This window comes from Aspergillus uvarum (genome assembly GCF_003184745.1).
Source record: "Aspergillus uvarum CBS 121591 unplaced genomic scaffold BO82scaffold_1, whole genome shotgun sequence".
NCBI classification, from domain to species: domain Eukaryota; kingdom Fungi; phylum Ascomycota; class Eurotiomycetes; order Eurotiales; family Aspergillaceae; genus Aspergillus; species Aspergillus uvarum.
In genome coordinates this window covers 499,175-522,292 of record NW_020291298.1, presented here as the reverse complement: position 1 = coordinate 522,292, position 23,118 = coordinate 499,175, and the positions used below count along the sequence as shown (strand labels likewise).

At 51.3% G+C, this 23,118-nt stretch overlaps 6 protein-coding genes across 6 annotated transcripts; 2 read left to right on the top strand and 4 right to left on the bottom strand.

Annotated features, from left to right (window-relative positions):
• Nucleotides 1-5,982: 5,982 nt before the first annotated feature.
• Nucleotides 5,983-7,001, bottom strand: BO82DRAFT_4114 (uncharacterized protein). The gene has a single exon (XM_025639792.1). It carries the CDS (start codon nucleotides 6,781-6,783, stop codon nucleotides 6,127-6,129), a length of 657 nt encoding a protein of 218 aa, XP_025497358.1. The 5' UTR covers nucleotides 6,784-7,001; the 3' UTR covers nucleotides 5,983-6,126.
• Nucleotides 7,002-7,172: 171 nt separating this feature from the next.
• BO82DRAFT_360263 (uncharacterized protein) lies at nucleotides 7,173-7,508 on the bottom strand (the record flags this gene model as incomplete). The annotated part of the gene is made up of 1 exon (XM_025636758.1): nucleotides 7,173-7,508. The coding sequence occupies one exon, from the start codon at nucleotides 7,506-7,508 to the stop codon at nucleotides 7,173-7,175; it is 336 nt and encodes a 111-aa protein (XP_025497357.1).
• A 2,412-nt stretch (nucleotides 7,509-9,920) lies between these two features.
• Nucleotides 9,921-11,799, bottom strand: BO82DRAFT_349669 (basic helix-loop-helix domain-containing protein). The gene is made up of 2 exons (XM_025633931.1): nucleotides 10,767-11,799; nucleotides 9,921-10,692 (listed from the first exon to the last, which is right to left on the bottom strand). The coding sequence occupies exons 1-2, from the start codon at nucleotides 11,358-11,360 to the stop codon at nucleotides 10,099-10,101; spliced, it is 1,188 nt and encodes a 395-aa protein (XP_025497356.1). The 5' UTR covers nucleotides 11,361-11,799; the 3' UTR covers nucleotides 9,921-10,098.
• Nucleotides 11,800-13,597: 1,798 nt separating this feature from the next.
• Nucleotides 13,598-15,563, bottom strand: BO82DRAFT_427932 (putative nucleoside hydrolase). The gene is made up of 6 exons (XM_025640398.1): nucleotides 15,223-15,563; nucleotides 15,037-15,140; nucleotides 14,818-14,987; nucleotides 14,729-14,763; nucleotides 14,374-14,670; nucleotides 13,598-14,307 (listed from the first exon to the last, which is right to left on the bottom strand). The coding sequence occupies exons 1-6, from the start codon at nucleotides 15,256-15,258 to the stop codon at nucleotides 13,684-13,686; spliced, it is 1,266 nt and encodes a 421-aa protein (XP_025497355.1). The 5' UTR covers nucleotides 15,259-15,563; the 3' UTR covers nucleotides 13,598-13,683.
• A 1,724-nt stretch (nucleotides 15,564-17,287) lies between these two features.
• Nucleotides 17,288-19,117, top strand: BO82DRAFT_4058 (uncharacterized protein). The gene has a single exon (XM_025639520.1). The coding sequence runs from the start codon at nucleotides 17,622-17,624 to the stop codon at nucleotides 18,804-18,806; it is 1,185 nt and encodes a 394-aa protein (XP_025497354.1). The 5' UTR covers nucleotides 17,288-17,621; the 3' UTR covers nucleotides 18,807-19,117.
• Nucleotides 19,118-20,148: 1,031 nt separating this feature from the next.
• On the top strand, nucleotides 20,149-22,326 carry BO82DRAFT_349664 (protein ERV29). Its single transcript, XM_025633930.1, has 5 exons — nucleotides 20,149-20,732; nucleotides 20,869-20,981; nucleotides 21,090-21,583; nucleotides 21,633-21,697; nucleotides 21,771-22,326. Exons 1-5 carry the CDS (start codon nucleotides 20,566-20,568, stop codon nucleotides 21,841-21,843), a joined length of 912 nt encoding a protein of 303 aa, XP_025497353.1. The 5' UTR covers nucleotides 20,149-20,565; the 3' UTR covers nucleotides 21,844-22,326.
• The last annotated feature ends 792 nt before the right edge of the window (nucleotides 22,327-23,118 follow it).

The window sequence follows — 23,118 nt, the reverse complement described above, 5'->3', positions numbered from 1 at the left end:
GGTGATCGAATTTGTCCTTGATGAACCGCATGCGCGAGGTCAGCAGGGTATACCCTTGTGCAGTCTCAGGTAATCGAACGAGTTCTCTGGATTTCCACTGACTTGTGACGTTAATCGTAGTAGCGTTCCATGTGAACTGCAGCGTACTTGTATACTTCCTCTGCGTCTCCCGTCGTCTGGTCTGATAGACAGGCCTAATACTACTTTTATTGGCCAACGCCCGACTCTGCTCCGTCAGAATTGAATTGTTGGAGCTATCACAGCCTCAGCTTCTGCGCCCTTGGCATCATTGATTCTTCTGGCCATCGAAACTATAGCGGGTCGCAGGTCAAGGTTGCCGCAGCGTGGCCCGAAGGAGGTAGCGCATTGGTGTTAGATTATTGGAACGGAATGGAATAAGCTCTGTGCTGCCATGACTCGGCAAGATCCCACCATACCCACGAGAACTAGCGATTATGCAAACATGGTCTCTAGCAAAATTAGCTCTATTCAAGGCCATACGTGAGACATTCTATGACTTTCTCCCCAGCATATTTCTGAACTGCACAGGTCACACCTGCGTATGCATAAGCACCGCCATTTGAGTAGGGCCGTGGCAGTACGGTTTGGTGCAACGACGGTTTGGATGGGAAAGACGAAATCGCAGCATGAACGTATAGTGGTGATCTGTCTTTCGCAGTCTAGAACAATTCCTTCATGGCGTATAGTATCAATGTTAATGAGGATGTTCGACGGGAGTTTCTCGACGACGACCGTGAACGAGCCGCGCAATGTGTTGCAGAAAGAGGCGATCTAGTGTCTTCTTGTTGCATTGGGCCATCTGAACCATCTTTGAGAAGTAGGATAAACACATCTTGCTCCTCGTAGCTGGCACCAATGGCTTAGATTCGCTTTCGATCCCTGTGGAACTCTTACCGAGTCGTATCGGATCGACACAATGATAGTTATGGGGTAGTCTCTCACACGGTAGCCGAGGGTTCAATGGCCCCCTGTTGTAGGAGAGAAGAAAATTCGAATACGGCCGAACTGAATCGTTACCATAGATACTTGGAAGCATGGCAAGGTGTGACCTGGTCGGATGTCTTACTGACATTTGGCATCAGTGATCGCGAAGCCCGGTCCAGCCATGCTTGATCTTGAGTTGCCGATCACACGGTGACCTGAGAAACCGATGGTAGATGCGCTTTTGAGGGGTTTTGTAACGGTATGTCTGAACCGTCTCTGCGCGGTGAGCTTCTGGATGGGATGATTAGAGCGAGTCAGCCTAGCGACTAGAGAAGTCTCTAGCTACTAGACTTTTCCACAGTGCTCTGAGCGACAAGCACTCATTGACAGTATCTCCTGTGTAGGCTATAGAGCAATATCGATCAGCGATAAGACCTAGCAATGTTCTCGGCAGTTTCCCCACGATAGTTGTTTGCACTGCCTTTTGTTTCCTTTCGTGGTTCTTCAATGGACAGATCTGTGCGATTCTGTCAACCCAGCGGCTGCTGACAGCTGCATAAACATGGGCTTGGGTAGTGCCAGCCTTACTTACGCTGGCCCAGCTTGTTGTAAGAATGTGAGAAAAGCAATGGCCCGCGGAGATGACGCAGGGCTTGGATTTTCTGGACTTTAGCAGGTACAAGCAAGAAATCCTAAGCCATGGCATGTTTCGAAGTGGCGAACAAACACGAAAAATCGAGGATGCAGTAGAAGGAGATCAGTCATTTCCGATAGCATAGTGTAGATGAAGGCATAACAAAGATGATGGCTTAATTTCTCAGAGGCAACTCATGATTTGCCCAACCAAGCGAAAGCGCCCATGACATCGCGAAGTAGCCTGGAGAATGAGACTAAGCGATGAAGTAGCCAGTGGTCCACAGTGGATACTTTACAGATGTAAAAACTAATGTGAAGGTTAGAAGAACCCAAGCCTCATACTCCAGTTGATCCAATTCTCCGACAAATGCATCCCTTTTCGCCTTATAGGTAGGTTTGGCAGGGGTCTGATCAATCTTTTTCTTGTCTTTGCACCATAAGTTGCGATCCGCGAAGCTTATCAGGTGCATCGTGTGCTCAGGAAGCTTCATGGAAGAAAAGAACTCATTCCGATGAGAGAGCCATAGCGGTTTATCTCGATAGCTCGTTCGTCTGTTCACCGCGCTGATTCATACACAGTCTCGTCATTGTCCACCGAAAAGAAAACGTCTTTCATCTTGACGTCCGGGACATTGCTGACCTTCAGGATGGATCGGGGGATGCGGGGAGAGATTGCTTCAAGGCAGAGGCTTTAGCCCTAACCTCACCAGAAACAGCCTTCATCACCACGTCCTGGTCATTTACTGACCTGGGACTCTCATAGCAGTCATATCGCTGTAAAATTGATCGGACAACATCCCATAGACCATCTCATGTTTCACGGTTGGCTCCTCTATTGTCAGGGCAGCCTAACTCCTCAAAATGAAAATGGTCTGGTCTGGGATGATCTGGCTAGTGCCATCGGCAGATCCCCAGCAGCAACTGCTTCATTGATGATGTCACTTCAGCTGCACATTCAAGCAAACGATGCGCTCAATGCCATGTCCTGAATTTCAGTCTTACCCGGTTATATCTCCTGACTCTGAACGCGGATGTCCAAGCCTGTGACCAATTGGCCGACCCCGGTGCAACGGACCCAATAATACCAAAGCGAGCTCGATCTAAGAGTTGTCAATGCATCCCGTTGAGACCGGCAGATGGCATATCCATTTCAGAACATTGAAGCCATACGCAATAAGCAGATTGAAGACTGATTCTGCTCCGTATTCAGATGTCTCTGGAAGGATCTCTCTTTTATGAGCTTATTGAAGTCGTTGGTCATCCAGTCCTATCTGTACCCGCATTACAGGCGTCTCAGGGGAAGGTAATTCGTGTTTCCGACTAGAATAAGCCGCGCAGTTGCGTACAGCTCTTCATGGCATTCGTACTTATTTTGGGGGGTTTTGCTTCTTTGCAATGTTTGCAGAGCAGTAGAGTCTCTGATTCTGAATCATGAGTGAGTCCTATATCTCAATTCAGGAGAGTGTGGTCTATGTCATCAGCGGGTTCTGATCTCCCTTTGATATCGACTGCATGAGTTGAGATCAAAAGCAAAAGGCGACTGTCTGCCATGGACATCGCCTGAGATCGACTATGTTCTCTTAGACATACCGCATGCGCGAGCTTGATGTTTTAGGTCTGACTAAAGACACCCAGGACTCGGCTCTTTTCGAAAATGTTGCAACATGCGTATGCGTCAGAATTCTGTAGAAATCGGAAGTGAGTCCGGCTTTGTGGCCAAGGCTTGATAGTTCGGCCTCATACGCAGACGGCAAGTCTGCTGGTAGAACAGTAAGCCGCGCGCTTCCTCCCCAATATCCTGGAATTCGAGGATACAAGTACGCATGGGGATTGCGTTCGGCATTGCAATACTTCGTCATCTGTCAGATTATATCAGAATCAATCTTGAGCTCTCATATACGTCGAGGTTTGGAAAGCTATTATAGCCTTGAAGGGACCACACAATGCTCCCGTCTGGAACAAGAATGTTGCCAGCACCATCTTCGATGTGCTTGAGGGTCTTTTCAATCGATTCGCTATGTCTAAAGGCGTGCAGGATATTTCCAACTGCTGCATGCACTGCGAGCAAGTCCTTGTTCGGAGCGGGGTGGTTAGCGTCGTGACTTTTGATTGTCACGAATTAGGGAATAAGATCGCCGGCATAGATATTAGACATGTGGCTTAGCTCTGATGAAAAACCAGAGATGGATGCTATGTTCAAAATTAGTCGTAACCACCATAGCTTTGAGTACTTGGAATTACTCACAGCATACCTACCTCAGCTACGTAGCTCAATATCTTTATCCACATCCAAGCGGTAAGGGCCATACGTAGTCATTTCTAGTTCCGCATCTCGATTAGGCGTGCCGTGTGATAGGTACGCAGGGTAATCCGCAGTCGGTTTTCCGAATATAAGCCAAGCCTGGTCACCGTCCTCCAAGAATACTTTACTTAATGAGGTTAGCAATCGGCTGCGTCAAGGTGGGAGTGGACGACTTACTGTCCCCCAAAGATCAGCTGCAATGGTACCAATCAAATCTTTGAATCGGTATCTGAATATGGCCTGTTCTGAAATAAGTTTGGTTTCCATCCATAGATACTCGATAAGTATAAGCTTCCAAGACGTTGGTGTACTCTTCTTTTCCCAAGGCGTTGCCAAACCGGATTAGAAGTCGCGCAGCGCGAATTCTGAAAGCTTGGTCTGTTTGCGGGGTACGATTATTCAAAACCGGTTCGATCTTGACCAAATTAGCCTGGTTCCAGAAGATCAGGCAGAAGCAGCAGCAGAGACAGCCATCGAAGCTGCGACAGATAATCTGAGATGTAAGCTCCACAGTCTACGACGAATGTGGGGAGGCGGCTCTTCTCCAACTTCTTTGCGGATTCTGTAGAAAACCCGCCTCAGCGCTGCGAACGCCTGATGTGCGGCCTCAGAGTAGTGATGATAACGCGTATAAGGGTGCACGGAGGGTCACTCGAGTCACCCGAGTCACTGCCGGTTAAGGGCTGATGAGATTATCAGTTGCAGCCTCGAAGCCATACTTAAACCGCGCCCTGTGGCGAGCGCAGGCATTTCTCTATAGACCGTTTAGCTTTTTGTACCTCGCAGAAAGGACTTCCCACGTATGCTGCTTACACGCCGTTGCTCGCCACGACGATCAAATCCAAAGCTGCCGCGTCTCGGCCATAAGATACTTTTATGGCGTGTGTCAACCCAAGAACTGAGATTTGAAGAAGCGAACTAATACCGTTAGCGATCTGAGGGACCAGAAAGAAGGGTTTCGAAGTGGAAGGCATGCAACTTACATAACGAGTGCCCTCAGCCCAATGGTAGACACGGAGAGCGCGACAGATAAACCGCACATATGAACGGGTCTGCTAGATATCTTCTTTATATTTTGTTGTTGTTATTGGTCGAAATGACTTTTGCTGCCCACGACTCAGTTGTTAAGAATATCATTAAGTGTCAGGAGTGTCAGACCTCATGATGCCTTGTTGCAACACCTTGAGAGAGAGAAATCCTCCAGACGCTGAATGTGGTGAACAGCAACCGGACGTTTGGTATCCGGGCCGCAGAAAGGAATAGCAGTAGGTCAGCAGTAGGCCACCCCCAGGGTTGCTAAACCACAGAACCGTTCATGAACAGAAATGGAGGGCATAAAAAGAAGCCAAGACCAAATATTTGAGGTCTGATCGTCTTCCTAGCAGGGCAAGAAGTACACCATGCTGTACAAAACGGATGGCACACAGCGCGCCTGCAGCGAGTGTAGTGCTAGAAGCTATCAGCCACCAAGTCCCAGTTGCGTATAGCATCCCACGAGCCAGCAACTTCTGCCACGATCAGTGTTCTCTGTATCTGCCTTCTTGCAAGGTACATAGAAGGATACATAACCTTCTACCATGAAGACGAGGAAAGCCACTGGATCTTGTCATTGACTGGGCGGTGTGCGAGGGGTAAGTCTTGTTCTGGAAGTAGGTTAAGGTTGACTCACGTTCGGTAAGTGTAGCAGATCACTGGAGCAGTAGGCTTAGGCAGCGGACATGACCCTGACGGCCCACAAAGCATGAAACTTCGTTTTCAAGTTGGGCAGTCATCTTCCTCTAATGGTATTTGGTTCTTGAAGTTGGTGTGGCTTGGGGTTGTGGGCTGGACTGGTGGATGGTGCTTCGTTGGTTGTTGTATAGTTGATAAGAATTAGGCTTAAATAAGAATGCTCTACTCTGTCAAGGGCTGGATATGATGAGGTGCGTTGGTGTGGGAGGAAGGGAGAAGAGTGGGTCGAGTGGAGTGGAGGAAGAAAGGAAAAATTTGGAGGTGGATGAGTAGAGGAAGAGGAAGAGGAAGAGGATTAAGTAGGCGAAGGCTGGAAGAAAAGAACCATTCATCATGAACAATAGCCATCCATTCACAACTCTTCTGGTACAAACCTTTCACTAATGTGGCCGGGCTTCCATAATGGAAAGGAGATTCACAGTTGTTTCTGCATCAGGTCCATGGAGGAGATTCACTCTTGTCCATGTGTACTAGACCATTCACCTTGGCCGATATGCACACAATTCTTAGACTCAGCCACCAAGCAGTTGTAGAATTTGACCTCTTGATGAAGCTCGACCTGGGTAGAGGAGTCGGTCGGCTAGCTCCCTATCCTTGGTCAGCAAAGTAGACAAGAGTGCCATGATTCTAGAATAGGTAGAAGGTTCATTTCCAGAGATTTGGTGTAGATTGATTATCGAGCATAAAGCCCAAGTGTAATGCAGTCCAGGTGCCAATAGAACACAGCAAGCCTGGCAAAAACTAAACAGAAATATCAAAGGTAGACCACAATGATCAGCCGAACTCCATGCACCTCGCGAATGAATGCTGTCTTCCAAGTGACCAAATCGCTTGTCGCTTAGGATAACCAGCGATCTCGTCCAGGCAGGGGAATCATGCAGCTCAAAACTGGAGAAAGGCCCATGATAACCAACAATGAGGCCCAAACAAAAGAGAAGTAGTATTACAGTTAAAGATAATACTCCACCAAGAGTAGGGGAGTGAAAGTAGAAGGCCATGCCAGTAGCCACCATAAACAACGTGGGACCAACCACAACTATGCTCAACTCCACAGAATCCCCCAACCAAGGATGGATGATTGGAAAGAGATCAGATGCGAAGAGGCTACCTAGTAGGGATTGTTGGACGGCACCCCACACACGGAAATGCATGGATGTTGACACCTGCATACTTGGCGGGGGCCGGGCGCGGCTCGGCGCCCAGAGGAATGACGTTGACCCTCGGGCAAGGGTCCTTTCTCGGCACCAATGCCATGCATAGATAGACTATCTTCTGGGGTTGTCCCGTCTTGTCCTTTTGCAATTAGGGTCGAAAATGAGGAGATATCATATCTCTTCTAATTGCCAAGAGACCGATGTGGGTGCAAGACTTCATATTGCATTCGTGGCGTTGGGTTGGCGCGGTCGTTGATGGGGTTTGTGCCTGTATCGATCGACCCAAGGACGTGGAGAGACAATCGAGATAGTGTGGGGGCTGGGGCACAAAGAGAGCCCCAGCAAAGCAGGTTGTAACAATGTGAGCCCCCTTACCGTACGAGGCGTCAACCATTCCCATCCTCTCAGTATGACAGTTGCTCCAGCCAAGCCGAGATCTGCAATTCTGGCGAATGTTGGCCCGGATGACAGGCATCGGTGACCAGTTGCTCCGTCACGAAAGCGTCGACGTTGCGCTCGGTCAGGGGGATCTTGTATCGGTTCTTCTGCTTGAGGAGTTCCTTCTCGGCCCGGGCGGAGGGGGAGAACTTTTGTAATGTGCTGCGAATGCGACTGATCTTGCTGCTGGGGGAGTGGGAGATGCGCGGCGGACCGAAGGGAGTGTCGACCTTCCAGGGGTCCTCCGAGGCAATGGACCGGGCATTCTTCTTGCGCTGTTGGGAAGGGAACTTGCTCGACATGATGAGTTTGAGATGCTGGAATGACGCGGGATTGGCGAGGGGATGACTTCCGAGGCCATGGATCAGGTTACTGAAGAATGAGAGCGATCAACAGGGGGGAGGGGGGTAAACGGATGAATATATACGATGCTTGGGACGGACCACGGGACTCGGGCGGGGAGTCACCAGTCCGTCTAGTCTTGCACATCACGGAATGGGCCAAGGACCACACTAGTAGATGCTAAAACTAACTTAAAGGGGGAACTACTACTTTCCCAGGAAGAATGATAATCTGACCCTGCCTCCTGCTGCATACAATGTAGTATTACCATGGCGATCTGCAAAAAGAGAATGAGACTGGTCAGCGTCAAAGATTTGTCGAGGTTGACCAACTCTGCTCCGTTCGTCTTTTCCTTCTTTGCAGTTTTGTGGTATCAAGAACAACCCACCTAGTTTTGAACAACTGACTACTCCGTACCGAACGGAATTACTAAGTAATCGCCTGGCTGGCTCATGGTTCGCCCACCCACGTCATCTTACGAAAAGTCGGGTGCGGGCGCCCTCGATGGATTTCCACGATTGTAGATCCTCGCTTCGCCAAAGCACAAACCATAACTTAAACGGTGAGAGGCGCCAGAGTATTTCCGCGGTCAGGCCCAAAGTAGGTCAACCAAAAAACTCTTTTTTTGCCCTGCTACGTACACATATATACAACCGAGTCGATATTACAACAACCCATTGCAATCTACAGCATCTTTTCATGAGCGGAACCGTAACTACCGAGTAGAGTAAAGCGGCCTGTGTCTTTCCTGATCGCCGAGCATTGCCTTTGCCATTGACCTACCCTACCTTCCCTGTGGGTACAAAAGCAATTGTCTCACGCACAGGCCAATCCCAAATGCTTATCTAGGAAGAAGAAAAAGTGGGCGATATCCGCATTGACTTAGTTAATGCATGCACACACACACACCTGTGCCATGAACCAGGTTCTCAACCAACCCTAGGGTCCTTCGTCCTTCCCCCGTATTCCAGCATCGATCAACCCAGGGCCAAGAGATCTCGGCGACTCAAGGTGCAGCAGGACCAGCCGAACGATTCGCGCCAAGGATTTTCATTCTCATTCAAAATAACGGTCAACGCCGTGGAACAAACCTCGACGCATACTCATTTGCTCAAACAAGATGATGGCCCCCGAAAACCACACACTTGGAAAGCGAAGTGCCAAGGGTATGTTCCAGGTTGTGCCGAGACCCTGTGCAGAGAACCCGTGAGACCCCTGCAGAATGTGTGGAATGCATGGTATGTTTCTTAAACAAAAAATGGGCCGGTTGGGTTTGACGACTATTTGTGCCCGTTGCCAGACCGGGTCATATTAGGGCAGGCTTACTTTGCGTCTGTGAATTGAACATAAATGGTAGGGCGATAATCTGACATTTAGGTAGGACTAACAAAGTGTAAGTAGAGAAGCAAAACAAAGCATCGGATTATTTCCGGCCCTCGTCCCTCCCCCTCTAACCTAACCTTCTATGCACCCATCGAGGTCACACACAATCACACGTACACATGAGTTAACTCTCAAAAAAAAAGGCCTTCAGACTAGAAGCTATCCAGAACAAACCAGAACAAACCCGCCCACTTCACGCCACGCCACACACGGCATGCACGCACAACATGCAACAGAATTTGACCGCGGGGTTACAGTACAGTATCAGAAACCCTTTTTCCGAGCGACCTGCTCCTGCTGGGCCCCGGACTGGATCGCATGCAGCTTTTGCAGAAGGCCACCTGTGACTCAGGGTCGAGACCCTTTCTTTCTTAGTCTCTCGTTGGTGGCAGGAATTGGTTTGTGTAATGCACAATAGGTGCAGTGCGGTGTAATCCACTCCGAGAATTTGATGCCCCCGTGGGGGGAGGGCTGACTGGGTCGGCTGGGCGGGCCGCGGCTGGTCAAGTGACTCTATGCTAGGTAACCTGCAGGGTTGCGCTATTGTCGCATTCTTCGCTAAGGGGTTAGGGGCCAGTGACCAGGGCCAGGGATCAGGTGCTGTCTTGGTTTTGGCGAGCATCGCGGGTCGGATCTCTGCTTCGGCTTCTTATCGTCGCTGAAGAAGGGTGGGGACGGGTGCAATGCTTGATTGGCCTTGTGGGGCTAGCGGAGAGGGACTTCACGGACGGGGACGGGACCACTTTGATACATCATGGCTAGTACTACTGCAGTGAATAATCTTGAAGTTTGTGCTTTATCTCGACTTCGTCTAATCGTTTCTACGACCTTGTTCGATCGCTACTTTTCTCTCTTGGGTGGTGGATTGAAGCGATTCACAGCTTGCTTATGGGTATATCTAGATCATCGCTGGCGGATGAGGATTGAACCCTATCCAGAACAGGCTCGGCTCACTCAGTCAGCCTGCCATATCAACTAATCATTCAGAACGTCATCATTACTTATACTGGTCCAGCCTGCATATATAGAACAAACCCGCAACATGTTATCCCGCCCAAAAAACGCCAATCCGGTCCTCTCTCTGCTTTGTTTGAACAACGCTTATCCACACGCCCAACCACGTACCGACCTTTTTACGCCATGAACAAAATGTTAGAAATACAGAGCTCAGGATATGAGTAGATCTTTCACACTCATGCCCAGTTTCTTTTGCGGATCTTGCCCCTGGCTGTGGTCTTCCCTCTGCGCGATAGGGACAGGAGGCGCCTGCGCGTCGTGGACCGAGCCAACGGATCCCCGACAGTCACGGTTCAGCATGAGCAAGGCAGCCGACGCTTCATGGTCGACATCGGCCGGAGGCGCCATGGCGTACTGCGGTGGCAGGCCCGGGGAGGTACTGGCTGATGCCGCCCACGAGCCACGTGCCGAGCGGGACGTCTCTGGGGCGGTGGGCTGGACTGGCTCTGAGGCAGAGAATGTTGCGAACGAATGTCGAAAGTCAGGAACTGATCCGAAAGCAGGCGTCGGGATCTGTGCAGAAAAGATCGGGGAGGTCGCATTAGAGGCCGAGGAATCAGTCGGGAGAAGTTCGGGAGACACAGAAGCCGAGGATGAAAGCCCTGACTCCTCCCCAAGAGCCTCCGGGGATGCTGGAGAGGGTGGAGCCGGCGCCATGGACGGAGAGACTCTTGTTGCAGGACCACCCGCGGTCTTCAGATCTAATATACATTGCTCCAGGTAGTTGACGTAATCGATGCTTGCCTAGGTACACCGGGGATCATTAGCGATCAGAAAACAGGGATCGAAAATCGGGCGAAAGGGCAACAGGAACACACCTGCAAGATAGCGAGCTTATGCATATCCTGTCCCTGACAGGCGGGGATCATGTCTTTCAGGGTAGCGAACTCCTCATTCATCTTCGATCTCCGCCGGCGCTCGATCAAGCTGTGTGCTGTCTTCCGCGCAATCTTCCGACCGGCGGCGCTTGTGGCGCTGGGCTGTTTCTTCTTAGGATTCGACGCAGCTGCATTGTTGGCAGCGGCCTTGCTGGCGCTGTCTTTCATGGAGGCCTTGTTGCTGGGCGGCGCGGCGGGCTTGGGCTGGTTCTGGGCCTTGGGCTTCATCTGGATGATCTTGCGGGTGCGGGTCGGCGGTGGTGGCAGATTAAATTCTTCCAGGGGTCTCTTGGTCCCTGTCTGACGCGGCGAGTTGGTCATGCTGCTGATGGCTGTCTTAGGCGAGGCAGGGGACGCAGGAAAGCAGAGAGCAGGATCCGACTTGGAGGACCTTCGGCTGGCAGCGACCATGCGAACAGGGCTCAAGGCAGCAGGGGGCAGAGCGAAGGTGTCTGCCGCATCCACCGAGGACTGCTCCTTGATGGTGAGCTCCCCAGACATAGCGGGTGTCGGTGGCAGACGAGACCGTGACATGATTTGAATCGGGGGGTTGAGCAAGGTTGGCTGTCGACCTGACACTGCTCGCCAATGGGTGCGCTGGCTGAATGGGAAGGAGTTGAACTAGTGGAGTTGCGAGTGAGACGGGGCCAATGGTGAAGGGTATGTTGAACGACCCCCCGCAGCGAGGTTGTACAGCTTTGCTTGCCGATGGGGGAGAAGAGGAAGAAGTCGGAAGGTAGTAGTTGAGAGGCGATGCGAGAACGACAGTATCAGGAGTGGAGAGAGAAGACTTAATTAGCACCGCAGAGGTCAAGAAGGGAAAGTCTTATATTGTATTATCATCGACCCAAGCCAGAGAGAATGGAAAGAAAAGAGGATGATGAGGGGAGAAGGGAAGAATGTTGATGTCTGAAGGAGGGTAGAGGGTAGAAAGCCGAGAGTGTTCCTGGAAGGAGATGGAGGGGGGAAGGTAGTAAGTAGTAGGAGGAGTATGAGGAACACGATAACGGTCTGGTCCTAAGGTAGGTAGATACTTGGTTATTACTTATTCTACAGTAGCCCGGACAGGTATGATAGTCGCAGTAAGACCCGAAGTACGAAGTACCTATAATTCAGTTCAGAGAACAGGATGATCGACGGATGAATTCCAATCTGTAACCTTTGCTTAAGAGACCGTCGAGTGTCGCGTGCTTGGGGAAGCCCACGCGGCGGACGAGACGCCCATCATTGGCCGGACAGCGACGGCGGGAAGGGCACGAGACCGAAAGACCGCCCGGCCCAGATGGCCGAGTCTCTGAGGGCTGCTGGTGCTCGTGCTCCCGTTCCCTCTTCTTATCGGCTGGTAGCCACTTGACTCCTTACTTCCACACTTCCTCCAGGCTAGGTTCCAGTACGCCAAACCCTAAACGGAGGAAGTTCCACTATCTGAGGTCGTATATCCCTCTCCAAGCAATCTACTTTATCTACTAGTGGTGATGATGCCGATGACGATGATGATGATGATGATCGAGGAAGTACCGTGGACGGTATGCAGTCTTGTGCCGTACCCTATGTCTAGGTTCCACTCCACTCGTCGTCCAGTGCAGCGGGAAATGAGGGGAAATTGGGGAAGAAAGCATCTTATCTGGCTTGCTAGCCCACGCTGATGCAGAGGCAATGCTAATTGGTGTCGATGAACGACTCCATCAACATGCCGACCTCACTCTCCCCTACTAGGGCACGAGATACTTCTCCCAAGACCTTCACCCCCGCTGGAAAATCTCAGAGCAAAAGGAAATCAAGGATCATGATGCAAGAGACGATCATACAGAGTAAGACATATCTTTCTCTCAAGACAGCATACCAATTCAAGGGAAGATGGAACGTAATCGATGGCCAGTGGCAAAGGCAACGTTCATCCATAGCTACTCCACACACACCCACACACATGTACTCATAGCAATGTCGAACCTTCATTACCACTCATAAGCCCGTGCACACCATCGTCTCCGGATTTATCCGTACTTCCTGCATGGGATCAACCGCTCACCCGAGCGCCCGTTGACGTTGGACCTGGAGGGGGGCAAAGGGGAAGCGCAGGATGTCAGCCCGCTGGAAAATGTTCCGACCCCGGCCAGGGTCTCAATCCCGTCCAGACCTGGCATCCAAGCACGTGCACCTCCTGTTCTCAATCAGTGGTTTCACAAGCTGAGCGGGGAGAACCGTGGACCAGAAGGTAGGGGGTGAGTGGACCGTGGACATGTGCCATTACTCCCGGATTAGTCCAGTCCAGTATCTACTCAGGGATAGGTATTTTCGAATACCTTAAGTCTGCACCAGGCTCGAGCCAGTGTTTCTACTTCATCTTGGAGCTGATCCTTCGATGTTGCAACAGTGCTGTATTTCCGTGTTCATTGGCGTCTTATTGGGGAGGAGACTCGCATGAATATTTTCAGTAGAACATACTTGTCTGCACCAGGAAAGCTGACATGTCCGCTGGACTGATAATGCGGGGCTTTGGCGATGCAATGGTCTTGTCACGAAGCCTCATCTCGGGGCTTATGATCCTCGGACCTGCCGGCGGATTTCTTCTCGATGGAGTCCGGGGCTATTCTTGATCGGGTCGGGGTTAAAAGAAGGGGGACGCAGAGGAGGACGGACGCTCGCGGCCATCATACTCAGTACTTTTAGCCGGGGGTCTATTTAAACACCTTGGGCTCGTCCGCCTCCTGTCATGGGCACATGCAAACCAGTTTGCTCGTGTGTTTAAACTTCTATTGCAAAAAAAAGCTCTTAACACTATATAGGGGGCTATATACTGGCGTCTCGGATGTCTTGGAATGTAGATTCTTGAACGCATCGCCGCGGTCTATTCGTCTCAGTTGAAGATCCTTTCGAGAAGGATATCCCCAAAGGTGTTCTCCACCGGGGAGTGATCCATCCTCAAAACGCGGTTTCCTGCCCTCGCGCTCAACCACAGGCCATGGTCGTTGGAGCTCTCCTCCTCGCCGTCGATCCGGTGGCGATTACGGCGGTCCACCACGCATAGACCTCTCGTCCACTGGCCGGTGGTCTCGATTCGAATATCCTCCGGCGAGGTTGCGGACGGCTTCCACCCCTCGTCATCCGCGGTCAAAGCATACCACACGCACACCGGATCGTGGAGACTGAGGTCGGCCTTGTCGCCCTCGTGGCCCGGGTGAAGCCTCTCCAGGGTCTGAAAGGTGTGGGCCATGAAAGCTGACACCCATTCGGCGAGTGGGGAGCCGGATTCCAGCAGCGGTGTGATGGCCTTCCGGAATTGACCGCGGGTCATCCCGTGCCGGAGAGTGATGTCGAGGGGAAAGGTGCGAAGAGTGAGCTGTTTGCTGAGAGTAGCGGGGTAGATTGGCAGACTCGTGCCTGGGGGCATCGTACTCCGGGGAGAAGGAGACGTGAGGGCGTAGACACGGGCAGCAGCAACTGCATCGGCATAGGCGTTGAATTCAGCCGCAGGGGTGACCTGATCGGCTTACGTTAGCATACAGCAGGTACATTTCCGGATTCTTGGGGCGGCACAGAAGCATACATTTCCAGGCTGGTTCACAGCTCCTCCCATGATTACAACTTCCTTGGCCCTAAGGAAAGCCTCTGGGTCATTTGCAGAGGCGATGGCCAGGTTAGTGAGGGGCCCAACAGCCACAATAGTGACGGTGTCGGGGTCATTCTCGCACAGAACGCGGAGAATCTCTTCATGTGCGGGACGCTTTGAAGGAATAAACAGCCGGTTGGCGGAATCGCCAGTTGGGACTGGCTCAATCTCGTTGGGATCGTTGGATGGGTCGAACAGATGCTCCCAGGTTTCCTGGGGAGACAGGTGCGGATGCTGCAAGCACTGCGTTAGTGAATTGGCGGGTGAGGAACGAGACATGCGCCCTGCTCACGCTGGTGTGAATTCCACCGAGACCATCCGTTCCGTCTAGTCAAGTGGTCAGTGTTTCATTCAATTTCGACTCTAAGCTCAGACACGTACGGAAGTAATCTGCTAACATCTTCTGGTCCTCTAAGGGATCTTCCGCTCCCACAGCGACGACAGGAGGACAGTTGCGCAGGGCGCCGTAACCTTCGGGCAGACCTTTCTCTCGACGCCATTTCATCTCCCGCTCAAGGATGTGAAACATGGACACGACGTTCTTCAGGCAGCTTGGAAAGTCAGTAGGCGCAACAGCTGGTTTCGGGGATGGTGTTTTACCTTCTCACTTCAATATTGCCAAAAGTGAGCGAGACCAGGAGTACTTCGACTTCCTCTGGCTTAGCAGACAGTGCCAGGAGAAGGGCAAGGATATCATCGATTCCCTATACAATTGATTAAGCTAGTCAGACATCGAAGGACGGCGAGACAGCAGCTGTGGTTTGGGACGAATCAATTATATCATACAGGATCGGTGTCGATAATGATCTTTCTGGGAGCCATTCTGTGGATAGTCTACTTCGAATGCACTGCCTACAGCTTCTGCGAACGGTTTCAGTTCGGTCAACCTTGTCAAAATGATGATGTTGAGGGAGGAAAATTGCGATGATGCAAAGGATGGAGGGGAAGTGGGATGGTTCTTGGCTGGTCCCGAGTCTTATCACTCGTGCTCCACTACCGCGGTTGTCGATAAAGAAGGGCTTAGTCAACCCTTAAGGGCCGGGGGTCTGCGAGAGTACATTAAAGATTGACTAAATCAGCAGCATCATGAGCCTGATACTCATCTAGAATGAGCGGTAGTATGACTCGTTGAAGGTCCATTGTAGGTAGGTCACTTGGATGAATATTTGAAGCACACGATAAGTTACAATTGATGATATTAGCTGCGTGGTTTTTGAACATATACCGAGCAGACTGTCTCAGCGCCATCCTTCACCATCCCGGTATAAATACAGATCAATCAGACAGGTCCTCAATGTGATTTGACATGTCCAATCATCTATTGTGTAGCATTGAGGTGAAGAAGGGGAAGCAGGACAGGTTGGACCGCTCTCAACCCACCGTGGTAATTTTGACCGAATAACTAGGGTAGCTGTCTGGGGTCGTCCAGGCCGACGGAGATTCTTCCCGAAGGTCTGGACGATTCTAAGCTGAGACGTGGCCTGTTCGGAAGGCGGAATGGCCTGCAGCGAGTGGTATTACCCCTGTATTTTTGCCTCTACCAGTTGGTAACATACCGGGGCCTCCTTTCAGCAGCTCGGTAGTTCTACCTCGATACTTTGTCTAGTCTAGTTCTAGTTATCCTTTCCCTCCCGAGTCCCTAGGAGACATTGCCATTTAGAAAGTCAATCTATCTTGTGAATCGCAGGGGGGCTGGCTTCAAGGTCACTTCTGACCATGACACGCCGTTGATAGAGGCGCAACGCAACATTGCAGCCCAGAGGGGCCAACCCAATGTCACGCATGGGGAAGATCTTTCCCCGCGCCAGTGTCGAACACCGTCCTCCACACCAGGGGATGCTGTGAGACCATTCGGTCTGTCAACGTCACGGTCACTGGTCCGGCGACAGGGGAGGAAGAGGTCTGATTCGCGCTGGTCTTCCAAGGCTAATTTGTTCAACCCCAGGAGGTGGCTAGTAGAACTCCGTAAAGAGATTACCCTTCTCTCTGTTAACTTACCAGCAGTTACAGACTGGATGACTGGCTGACTGGCTGGCTCAAAGAAAGTAGAAATATGGGGTAATCCTTTCATCAATGCGCCACAGGCATGTCCGCCCGTGTGATGACTGCAACTGGGTCAGGTTTATAAGTGATCTATCCCTCCCTAAAAGAAAATAAAAAACCTCCTGAATCACGGTCCAGATGATGATCAGGCAAGAATACTCCTCCAAGATCCTGCGCTACTTGACAATCTACTCTTAGCAGTGGAGTCTCTCATCCAGCGCGTGCAAGGACCGCTGTTTGATACCGATACGAGAGACAATTACGGAGTACCTGCGTAGTTCATCCATCTCGCTGCTTTGGTAATTTATTCCTCATCACTTGCCGAGTCGACAACACCCCTTCATCTCTCCAATCCGTGTCCTCTTTTGCTCCCACCATCGCCTCCTCCTTCCAACACTCCTCTTCTCTCTCCCCAAATTCCTCAATTTCAACTCGTTCTCTGCCATACCTTTGTTATATATCCAGCCAGCCATTGTCGCCCGCCCTTCAGTCTTCGGCTGACGGGTGCTTCAATGGTCTTTCGGTGATACCATCCCGTTACCTCTTTACCTCACCTTGCTCCGTCCTCGCGACCGACCTCACCTTTCTCTTTCAACTCCGAAGCGCCGACCGAAGCGTTTAACTACCCTAGGCTCAACGTCCTGTGTGAAGGCCATCGATCCGCGGCTGAGGTCTCCAATTCGAACTTCGAATATCCCCCATCACCATCTGATATCATAGGTCTCAGGTAGTGCTAGAGTCGCCATTCGAGCTCTCCGGGGAAATCTGGCCTTTCAGCGCAACTGCGGCAACATTCTCCTTTGCCAACCAACAACTCTTCGCCTTGCGCTTTTGTCGCAATTTGGTAACAAAGAGTACACCGAATTAACGCGAGTGCTCGAACTGAATTCCTAGCGTCTGGTACCCATCACCAGAACTATTTTCACCTATTTCTCTCAACGATTCCGGACACGCGAACGGAAAATTTGACGACCGCCAGCTCAGTCATTCACATATTGCATTGAGACGGGTCTATTTTTGAATTTCACGACTCTTGCTACGTACTTCAAGAACTAAAATTAGTGACTGTACGTCCTGACATTCCAACCTCGCTCCTGCACTTCCACCAAAACTGACAATCGCCTTGATCATAGCTTTTAACGATGATGAATCCTTATATCAGCTGGGCTCTCCTGCTCGTGGTGGCAGGTGGCCTTGGATGGTACTACAACGGCCCCTCCCCGAAGGTCAAGGCCCCGATCAAGGCTATCACAGAGAAAGTCGAGAGTGCTCCGGTGGTGAAGAAACAGAAGCGGAAGACGAAGAAGTCCTCGGAAGCCTCCCCCGCACCCAGCAAATCTGTTGAGGAGCAGCCTGCAGCTCAAACTACGGGCTCGCAAGTTGAGGAGCAGGATGAGGAGATTGACCGTAAGGAGTTGGCCAAGCGCTTCAATGCGGTGAAGAACGGTATTCCGGCTCAAACCAGTGCTCCTACCAGCAAGCCTGCCAAGAAGAAGAAGAGCAAGGGCGCCCTTCCCCAGCTCGAAAACGACGAGCGCTCGGCTTCGCGTATTTCCACCCGCACTTCGTCTACCACCGGTGCTGATGCCGACGACGACCTGTCCCCCGCTGGTTCTCCTGTTGTGAACGCCACTGTTCCTTCCGCTGGCTACATCTCCGACATGCTCGAGGCTCCGGCCCCTGGTGCCTCCGTTCTCCGCGTCACCGGCGCCGCACCGGCCGAGGCTCAGAAGAAGAAGACACAGTCTTTCAAGCAGGTTGAAAGCAAGAAGCAGCGCCAACAGCGACTGAAGAACGAGGCTCGTAAGCAGCAGGTTCAGGAGGCCGAGGAGCAGAGACGCAAGTTGCTCGAGAAGCAGCTCCACACGGCCCGCGAAGCTGAGCGTCGCGAGGCGGCCAAGTCGATTCCTACTGCACCCCAGACCAACGCCTGGCAGACCAAGGCTGCTCCCAGCGCCACCAACGGTACTTCTCAGCCCGCCGTGGCCCCCAAGGTCGAGCTCTTGGATACGTTCGAGCCAGTTGCCCCCGCCTCCAAGCCTGCCAAGGAATGGGATCAGGGTCTTCCCTCCGAGGAGGAGCAGATGCGCCTTCTGGGTGCGGAGAACGGGCAGGACCAGTGGACCACCGTCTCCAGCAAGAAGATCAAGAAGAAGAGTGGAAAGACGGACGAGAGCGAAGTCAGTGCTTCTGAGAGCCAGCCTACCCCTGCTGCTCCTTCTCCTGCCCCCGTTGAACCCAAGGTGAAGGTGACTCCCACCTATCTCCCCGATATTCTCCGCTCCAACCAGAAGGGACACCCTCTCGACTCCGACTGGGCTGCCTAAGCAGGTCCTTTTCCGGCGCAGAAGATGAAATCCCGGCTATGTGCAAGATGCCCTTCGGACACAAGCCGGATCCAACTAATCCGTGGGCTGTATTTATACTCATGGCTTTGGCGTTTGGGACATATTATTCTTCATCGAAAACTTTTCGCATGTATCTGGCACATTGCTCTGTTCCAGCCACCCCAACATGGCTGCGACGACGGAGACCCTCGATTGGCCGAATATTTTCGAAAATCCCTCCGTTCTTCTTCAAAAGCCATGTACCTTTTTTCCTTTATATCTTCACCTGTTATGCTCGGTTCTACCCTCTTGATGTGCCCCTTTTCTTATCCTTTTTGTCTACCTATCTCCTTAGAATACCTTGTACCTTGTATCTTCCATTGATAATTGATCGCAATGATACGATCTGGTGTATTGTCTTCTTGAGACCATCGTCTGGCCAGTCTGGACGGGGCGCATTGGCTCGACTTTTGGTGTTCTGTATGTCATAGCGGATCTTGGATGAGGAGAGCCAGTTGCTATCAAACCAAAAAAAAATCAAGGCTCATCATAAAACACCCAGGCTGTGAAGGGGAAACCTGGTCTTTAATAGAAGATTGATTACTTCATTTTTCAGGGTATTTATAGGAAGGGAAGGGTTTCGGTTTTGCTGCTTTGGGACTCGGACCCTGGCGATCGGCTTGTTGCTGCGCCTCGGCGAGATCTTAAGCTTCCCAAACATTCTACAGCTGTAACCTTGAATTGTCCGCTTTTGTTTTTCTCTGGTTCTTCTTTTTGAGCTGCAGGATCCTTCTTCCACGGAAGGGTCATAGTGATCGTGGAGACAGTTGGTTCGACCTATTTTTGTTCTAGGTCGTGTTTCGTGTTTCGTGTTTCGAATCTCAGACGACGGATCTCCCGCCGCAGAACTAAAAGATTAGCGGTCCCTGTTTTTGGTGTGTGTGGGGGGGGTTGTTCAGTGGTTCAGTGGTTCAGTGGTTCAGTTGAAGAAAGGGCCTCCCCTTAATGGAGGGGGGTGTCTCAATCTCAAGATTAATGGTAATGGGCAAAAAGGGGTGTGATCGAAATGTTTTCCTTTTCTTCCGCCGGAGATTCCAGCAGGGAATGAAAAGGTATACATGGTTTCTAGAATGCGGGCCCGGCAGGTGTAGGCCAGTGAGGAAGATAGAGAGAAGGGGTCAACTGGAGATCATTTGGCTTACGTAAGGATCTGAATGGCGTCACGCCCGCAACTCCGACGGCTCCGCTAGTCCCCATTGGGACTAGTGATGAGTTCCGGTCATCGTGGCCTTATTATTTCCATTACGGAGTACTGACCCTGTGCTTGTTGGTTGTTGGTAGTCCGTCGTCCTGTTCGTTCAATGTCTCAATAGCAAGAAAGAAGAAAGAGACCCAACTTTGACTTCCGACTGTGCTTTGCTGCAGCCACTATTCATTCGTTCCATCCCCAATTATTATTGATTGCTATTCGATCCATCACCTTCTTCCGCCTCTTCTTCTCCTCTTCCTCATCTCCTTTCTTTCTTCTCTTCTTCCTCTTCCTTTTCCTTCCTTTCCCACTACACTTCATCTACCTCTATTCTTCCCGCCTAGTGCGCCTGGAGCTACTCCCGAATCCCTTCCCCCGGGTTCCCTTGTTTGTTTTTCCACCCCCCATTACAACCTTCCGAGGGGTTCAACTTAACTACCTCATCTTTCTTCCTCCTTCCCTTCCTCTACTCTTCTCCTCACCACTTCCATCTATCCCATATTCTTCGCCATGGCGCAAATTCGCGGCACTGCCGGTTACAACCTCGGCCACCAGAACCCCTTTGGCGGTCCTGGCCGAGCAGAGGCAACGAGCGACCCCAGTCCTTTGGATGCTATCCGGGAGCAGACCAGCAAGATTGAGGATTGGCTCGACACAATGGCCGATCCTGTTAAGCCGTATGTGATCCTCCGTTGGTTTCTACTGCTCCAATGCCTTGTGTGCTCGCACCTGTGGCAGCGAAAGGAGCCTCCGACCGATCCGCGCATCCAGAGAAGACGTATCTCGCTGACACCGTGGCTTCTTGCTCTCCAGATATCTTCCAGCCATTGGTCGGTTTTTGATCGTGGTCACCTTCCTCGAAGACAGCCTGCGTATGATCACGCAATGGAACGACCAGCTGCTGTACCTGCGTGATTACCGGAAAAGTAAGCTCACACCTCGGCTTCGTCCCTCTCCTGCCGGCTATGGGGTAGCACCACGGATGGAGACTGTGAAACGCAAGAACGTCACTAACCCGTCTCTCTCCGCACTAGTACCATGGGGAATTACGCATACTTTCCTCCTCGTCAACATGATCGCCATGTCGGTTTGCTCGGTTTTGGTCATCGCCCGCAAGCACACTGAGTTTGCGGTCGCGGGTTTGTTGGCCGTCGTTGTCACCCAGGGTCTCGGATACGGATTGATTTTCGACCTCAACTTTTTCCTTCGCAACCTGAGTGTGATCGGTGGTTTGCTCATGGTGCTTTCCGACTCGTGGGTGCGCAAGAAGTTTGTCCCTGCCGGTCTGCCCCAGCTGGATGAGAAGGACCGCAAGATGTACGTCCAGTTCGCCGGTCGCGTCCTGCTCATCTTCCTCTTCATCGGGTTCGTTTTCTCAGGCCAGTGGAGCATGTGGCGCGTTCTGGTCAGCCTGTTCGGCTTCGTCGCTTGTGTGATGGTCATTGTTGGATTCAAGGCCAAGTGGAGCGCTATCATTCTGGTTGTGTTGTTGAGCGTCTTCAACGTGCTGGTCAACAACTTCTGGACTGTATGTTCTCCTCCAATGCTGCATCTCCAGCAACTGACATGATGACTAGCTTCACCCCCACCACCCTCACAAGGACTTCGCCAAGTACGACTTTTTCCAGATCCTGTCTATTGTGTACGAGCCCCTCCCTCGCTTTTTTTCTGACTTTTATCCACCACACAGGCTAACATATCCATTTACTCAATAGCGGCGGACTCCTGCTTCTGGTCAACATGGGACCCGGTCAGCTGAGCATGGACGAGAAGAAGAAAGTCTACTAAACGACGGAACGACGAAGACCAACGACGTCGACGACTCCGCTGCCGTTCGAATACGGCTCACGTGCGTGCTTGTATGACACGAGGGCTCTCCCCGGCCTCGGAGACGACTCTTAGCTTATACGAATTGCTTTCCCTTCTCTTTTCCAATACCTTCGTCTTTGATTGTTCTTGGAAAAGAAACACTCAGTCCCTGTCCTCTTTAGCTCTGCTTCTCCTACTTCATTCACCCTCGAATACCACCACTATGGTCTCGCAACCCCAAAGATAAACCAACCCTCAGATTCGATAACAGAAAAAAAAAACAGGAAGAACTCGGATCCAATGTTCATCAGCTCGATTTAGCTATCTGTGCATGATGAAAATGTTCACCAATTTTATTATCTATTTGTTTTCCCGACGTTGCACTCTGCATCGTCTCTAGATTGGGGAGATTAGACCGTGGCTCAGATCCTGTTTTGGCTGAGTAAAGTAGCACCTCGAGGGAGAAGGTTGGCGATCGTTTAGTTATACCAAGTATATAACCCGCGCCATGCCCGACTGGGCGTAGCGAGCCAGCCATCGGCCATGCATGCACTATACTGCAAAGTGGATATATACTAGACGCGGAGCTTGGAAGCCATCCAGTCGAGTCCAGTCCAGTCCAGTCCAGTCCAGTCCAACTACAATACAGTACAGTACATAGTAAATGTAAACGCATCGCGTGCAATCAATCCTGCTACGCCGCAACGAGGGGAAGGGAACACAAAACAGCCGGCTCGGGGTCCCTTTGTGGGGTCAATCACAATCGCAATCCGCCGCTGGAGGATCCTCATACCCTGCAGTGTACTGTGGCTGGCTACTATCTCATATGATCGGAAGGCTTTATTTTGACTGCTGCTGCTGCTGCTGCTGCTGCTGATGCTAATGCTGCTGGCGCTGGCGCTATACCCGGGGGGAGAAAGTCGAGTGGCAGTATATATATTTAAATATGCATGTGTGTTGGTAGATTATTATCATTATTCCCGAAGATATAGTGCCTCCCCCCCCCTAGCCCTTACAGCTTCCAGGATAAGCAAAGCTATAAGTCATCACCGCACACACCACGACTACCCGAAAGGAAGATTGGCCTGGAGACAACATCGACAGATGATAACTACCGGGAACATCGTAGATTGGTACAGTACAGGTCAGGCGGAAGAACCCTCATTCGGATATTTGAGGGAAATTGCCGAATCAATGGATATGATACTTTGCCTCTCAGGAGGGATCTAGATGAGATTTCAGCCGTGGGGGATT